The sequence below is a fragment of the Lathyrus oleraceus genome, chromosome 7 (assembly GCF_024323335.1).
Source record: "Lathyrus oleraceus cultivar Zhongwan6 chromosome 7, CAAS_Psat_ZW6_1.0, whole genome shotgun sequence".
In the NCBI taxonomy this organism is placed as follows: domain Eukaryota; kingdom Viridiplantae; phylum Streptophyta; class Magnoliopsida; order Fabales; family Fabaceae; genus Lathyrus; species Lathyrus oleraceus.
Genome location: NC_066585.1, coordinates 187,000,595 through 187,006,625, shown reverse-complemented (window position 1 = coordinate 187,006,625; position 6,031 = coordinate 187,000,595). Strand labels below are relative to the sequence as shown.

The following is a 6,031-nucleotide window of genomic DNA, read 5'->3' as shown; positions in this document are numbered from 1 at the left end:
TAATAATAGAAATTAAAAGGGATTTATTTTTTAGAAACCTAAAAATTCTTTTAATATATATTTAAGCACAAGTTATTGTTTATATTGTTTAATCTAGAAATAGATTTTTAAGTTCTTATAATTAAATATACGATTTAATCACCGTTTTAAAAATATATGAGTTTAGTCTAATCGAGTATTTGACTCTAGTGGTGAATTAGTTTAATTTAATAGATTAATGATCAAAATTTTACCACATAAAAATAAATAAGTAATATGTCATAAATTCTACTATTTCATATCTTTACGACTGTTAAATGAACATATATGTGAATACCTCTTTCATACCTTTAGTATCTAATAATAATATCATTGTGATGAGTGTCTCGTGTATTTAAAAAGACCAAAATATATTTAGATTTTCTTTAAATCCTTTCAAAACATCATGACAAATTGATAATAGATTTGTATTGTATAGTATTTATCATTGTACCATTAAGGAGTAAGATGTACTTTTTCAACACAGGTTTTTGACATTTACATTAATACAGTAAATTAAAATAATAATGAAAAAACAAACTAAATACTGAAACTGAAAATTACTACTCTAATTCTATTTCTATAAAAAAATATTTTTTAAGTTTATTGAATAATTATTATATTTGATTTATTATTAGATTTGATATAATAATTATTCAATGAATTTAAAAAATAAATACTTTTTTATATTTTAAATAGGATGAGAGAGTAAAAAAGGAAAACTTTTATCTTTACCTGTTTTACAGTTCCCAAAAATAAAATACAGAAATCGTTTAGAAAACTAATTTGACCAAGTTTGTTGTCAAACAAGTTTTAGTAAAAAAAATTAAGAATGAAAAAGTGTTTCAAATAAATCTTTAATATTTTTTTTTTATTTTAAAAAAAGTTTTTATTTTTCATTGAAAAAGTGGATGATCCGTGAATATATATAATGCAATGTTACACGAAAGAGACGCATCAAAGAAGCACCCAACATTGTTACTATACCATGGTAACAATGGGGATGTTGAATTTTCTCTTAAAAATTTTAACAATTGTCATGACTATTTCAACAACAATATCACAATCACCCATTCAAAATTTTATCAAATGTTTTTCTCCTAATTCCACCATCTCTCAAGTCATTTACACACCGAACAAACCCTCATTTTCAACCATCCTTAACATGAAAATACTAAACAAGCTATTTAAAACAGCAACAACACCAAAACCCTTGGCAATTATAATCCCAAAAGATGCTTCTCATGTCCAAGCAACAATTAAATGTGCCAAAAATAATAGCATTCAAATCAGAATCCGAAGTGGCGGTCACGACAGTGAAGGTTACTCATATGTATCAGATGTGCCTTTTGTTGTACTTGACACATTGCATCTCAATTCAGTTGATGTCAACGTACAAGAAGAAACAACATGGGTTGAATCTGGTGCAACACTTGGTAAAATTTATTATACCATTGGAAAGAAAAATAATTGTCTTGCTTTTCCGGCCGGGGTTTGTTTTACTGTCTGTGCTGGTGGTCATTTTTCTGGGGGCGGATATGGAAATCTAATGAGAAAATACGGTCTTTCTGTTGATAATATCATTGATGCAAAAATTGTTGATGCCAGCGGAAACATTCTTGAAAGAAAATCAATGGGAGAAGATCTTTTTTGGGCTATAAGAGGTGGTGGTGGAGCTAGTTTTGGTGTTATTCTTTCATGGAAACTCAAATTGGTTCAAGTTCCTCCACAAGTTACTGTTTTCAATGTGTCAAGGACTGTGGATGAAGGTGCAACTGATATTGCTTACAAATGGCAATTAGTTGCACCAAAATTCGATAAAGATCTTTTCATTAGAGTCGTTCATAATGTTGTTCAAATTCGTGAATCAGGTAAAAAGATTATGCAAATTAATTTCGTTGGTCAATTTTTAGGGACAACTGAAAGGCTCTTACCTTTGGTGAGTGATAGTTTCCCAGAATTAGGTTTGAAGAAAAGTGATTGCATATTAATGCCTTGGATTAATAGCACTGTTTTTTGGTATGACAGTCCAATTGGTACTCCAATAGAATCAATGTTGAATGAACCAAAAGAATCTGACGCACTTTATTTCAAACGTAAATCTGATTATGTGAAGAAACCTATTCCAAAGGAAGCTATAAAATCTCTATGGAAGTTGATGATTGAAGGTGGGACTATGTTTATGCAATGGAATCCTTATGGTGGAAGAATGGAGGAGATATTGCCATCAGAAACACCGTTTCCTCACAGAGCAGGGAATTTGTTCCTGATTGGGTATTTTAATAATTGGATTGACGAATCTCATGGAAATACTAAAAGTCATTTGAACTTTTCAAAATCGGTTGAAGAATTCATGACTCCATATGTCTCAAATTATCCGAGGGAGGCATTCCTGAACTATAGGGATGTTGATGTGGGGTTTAATCAACACAGTAATGTAACCAAATTTGACATTGCTAGAACTTATGGAACCAAGTATTTCAAAGATAATTTTGAAAGACTAGTGAATGTGAAAACTAAGGTTGATCCAGATAATTTTTTTAGATACGAACAAAGTATACCTATTAGGTCATATTAGTGAAGAAATCACATCTAGTGTTAAGTCTCGAAGAAATAAATGATATTATTATTATTATTATTATATTGCATATATGTTTTTGTTTCCAAGGTTCGGCTCACTTGTTTTCTTCTTATTTTAATTCTCTAAATTATATATTTAAGGAAACATTTATTTATAATATATTAAAGTTGAAACGTGATTCAATGAAAAATCAATGAAAGACGAGAGTCAACTAACTCCAACTAATTTATATAATATATTAAATCTGAAACGGTGGATTATGTCACGACACATGTAAACTCTTCTAATTCATTTGTGTCACATCATCTCATTGTCCTATGTGGCACCTCCCTAAAATCATTTCAAAATATCAAATGCAATAGTTATTCTCTATTACAGATAGAGAGTTTAACTCCTTGCAAAGACAAAAAAAGTGAAATTTTTATTCTCTATTGGAAGTAACAATTTCAAGTCCTCACAGCCCTCTTCAAAACAAACGTTTCAAAACTTATATTATTCGTTTGAGAAAAAAATGTAATATTTCATTTGTAAATCTCGTTTAATTAAAAAATTATATTTTTACATTTTATGAGTCATTTTCTTTCAATAAAAAAATTAAATTTATCAATTTTCAAATATTTCGATAAAAAAATTCTTCAAAATAGACCTTTCAAATTTTCTATTATTTGTTTGAGAGAAATATGTAATATTTCATTTGTAAATCTCTTTTAATTAAAAAATTATATTTTCACATTTTATAAGTCATTTTCTTTCAATAAATTTTTTTTATCAATTTTCAAATATTTTGATAAAAAAATAGTAAGAATTATTAAAAAATCATTATTGAAATTCTTTACACTTATTTCAAATTTTAAAATTAAATTGTGATGTCTTATTTGCATATCTATGATCAAAAATATTTCTATTCACTTAAAATTTTACTCTCTTCTTTTATCAGCTTTATTTTATCGTCTCAATCACATTTTTTTATAATAAACAAAATCAAAATCTATATTTTATAATACTATTTAAAAAATTCATCTCAACGCCGTGCATCGCGCGAGTCTCTATCTAGTTCTTCTTTATTCTTTGTCACTCTTCTGGTCCTAATTTAAAACCTAATGATTGTTTTTCTTTCATATATAACTAAACTAAAACGTTCTCATAGTTCAATATTCCAATAAAATTGATGACAAATAAATAAATCTCTTACATACCTATATAGTCCTCATACCCATCATCTTGCATTGTAATACGTTGGGGAGTCTAAGAACCACCGCAAGTCTTTTTTATTATAAGCAACATAAATTTTTGACATTAAGGAGTACAAGGGGGTACTCATCCCAAAATTCAAAAGAAACCACACCACTTACAAGTGGTTACTTAACTAAGCCTAATCAAACATAACATCGGGTATGCACACCAATTGACTCACCCAATGCACACTTGATCTTTGATCCTAGCCATGATCCACTCCTAACACAACACTTTACTCAAACTAGAAATTGCTTTCACTTATAAGATTTCCCCTTTAATTAAGATGTTATTTCTACAAAGTCATATGGTCTTGCACACAACTACCTACAACAAAGATACAACTCGCCTTAAATCTACCTTTGAGCCTTGAACGAAACAGTCTTATATGCATATAAGCTGAAGTTGTTACTTTCACTTCTTCCATTCCAAACCAGACATCCAACTTTTTCCAAACCAAGAAACTAATTATGCAGTTAAAAAACATATGCATATCGCTTTCTTCTGCAGCAAAATACAAAGGACAGACCATGTTATGCCTTCTTATAATCACCTATCTCTTAGCCAAATAGATTTTTGTAGGTTCTTTTACAAACCATCCTCCAACCAAAAACTTTCACTTTGGTAGGAGCCTATGATTTCCATAAAACTAGCCAAAACTTTCGAACCTTCTTCAGACACATTTTTCCATGCATTAACTCATTCAGACACAAGTAACAAGCTTTCACTACTACAAATATTATATTTTATGACAATGCTTTCACCTCACCCAACAAAAAATCGAGGTAAATGTCCTGCACAGGTTACATAACTTTTTTTCTAAAAACAAAATCTAATCCCTCAGTTATGTATTAAAATCGGGGGGTAAGACATTCAGGGTACAAGCTTCAAATCCCAATAACTACAGTTTTTTATTTTATTTCTTTAAAGGCGGAGTCTTTATTTTTATTTTAGTTTTTATTTCATTATCAAAAAATTTATTCCATCAATTTCTCTAATAACCGAGGGGTATGATACCCATTATTTACTATAAAAAGATTCGTTCAATAAGATTAACCCTAAACCTAACTCAAATATACAGTTACTCCATAATCCTAAACATCATTCTTTGGGATGGATTGCTAGACATAAAAATTATTTAGTTATGTGTTGTTGTTCTTCTAACAATAACCTTTAATAAATCATTTTTATGTACTTGCAATCTATCTCACGTAATGGTGTTGTTTTTGTTGTTGTTGTTGAATAACTCCACAATATTGTCAATCAAAGAAAACATTCTATAATATATTGCTTTCTTCGGTTGATAATATTGAGAAATTTATTCCTAATAACATTCATTTGTTTGATTATTGCAACACAAAAATAAATTGTTGAATGGTAAGAAACTGAAAAAGGAAACAATACTTGCTTTTTTCAAAAAAAAAATCATTCAACGTTTCTTTGCAATGTAATATCTTACCTCAGTTGGTTTAGAAACCGAGGAGAAACGTCCCTATTTTAGTTTTTAAATTAAAAGGAAACATTTTCCCTCGGTTTTATGGGAAAATCGAGGGTAAAAGTAAGTTAGTTTTGTCTCGAAATATCTTTGTCGTCCATTTATAGAGTAACAACGCTCAAAATATTGTCAATGCATCAATCCACAAGAAACCATCTACATCCAATTAGAACGCGAACACCACCACCATTATATAACTATGATGCTTCATTGTGAAACTAAAACATTGATAGTGATAAAAATTTGTCATGAAAACAATGAAACTTAAAGAAGCTTGAAAAAGTTCTTTATGATGTATTGCAAGAGCAAAAAAATATTTTGGTTCAAGGTTGATTTTCTTACATAATCTCTTATCATATAACTGAATATTTATTTTATTTATCTCACCTTTTTTGTTTTATATTAGAAACAAATGCATGCAATATCCAACATTTGTTCTTCCACAAGATTCAATAAAACGTGGATCAAACATTTGATCTTCGCTGACAGGGATGATGATGAATTATATATTTTAACTTGTAGATTGAAACAAAAACAATTTAAAATAAGAAACTTTGTATATTAGTAAAACAGGGAATATATATATATATATATATATATATATATATATATATATATATATATATATATATATATATATATATATATATATATATATATATATATATATATATATTCACAGTTATTCTAATAACCGAGAGGTA

At 28.4% G+C, this 6,031-nt stretch overlaps 1 protein-coding gene across 1 annotated transcript; it reads left to right on the top strand.

The window, feature by feature from the left end:
* The first annotated feature begins 995 nt into the window (after window positions 1-995).
* On the top strand, window positions 996-2,656 carry LOC127105328 (berberine bridge enzyme-like 14). Its single transcript, XM_051042504.1, has one exon. The coding sequence runs from the start codon at window positions 1,007-1,009 to the stop codon at window positions 2,594-2,596; it is 1,590 nt and encodes a 529-aa protein (XP_050898461.1). The 5' UTR covers window positions 996-1,006; the 3' UTR covers window positions 2,597-2,656.
* The last annotated feature ends 3,375 nt before the right edge of the window (window positions 2,657-6,031 follow it).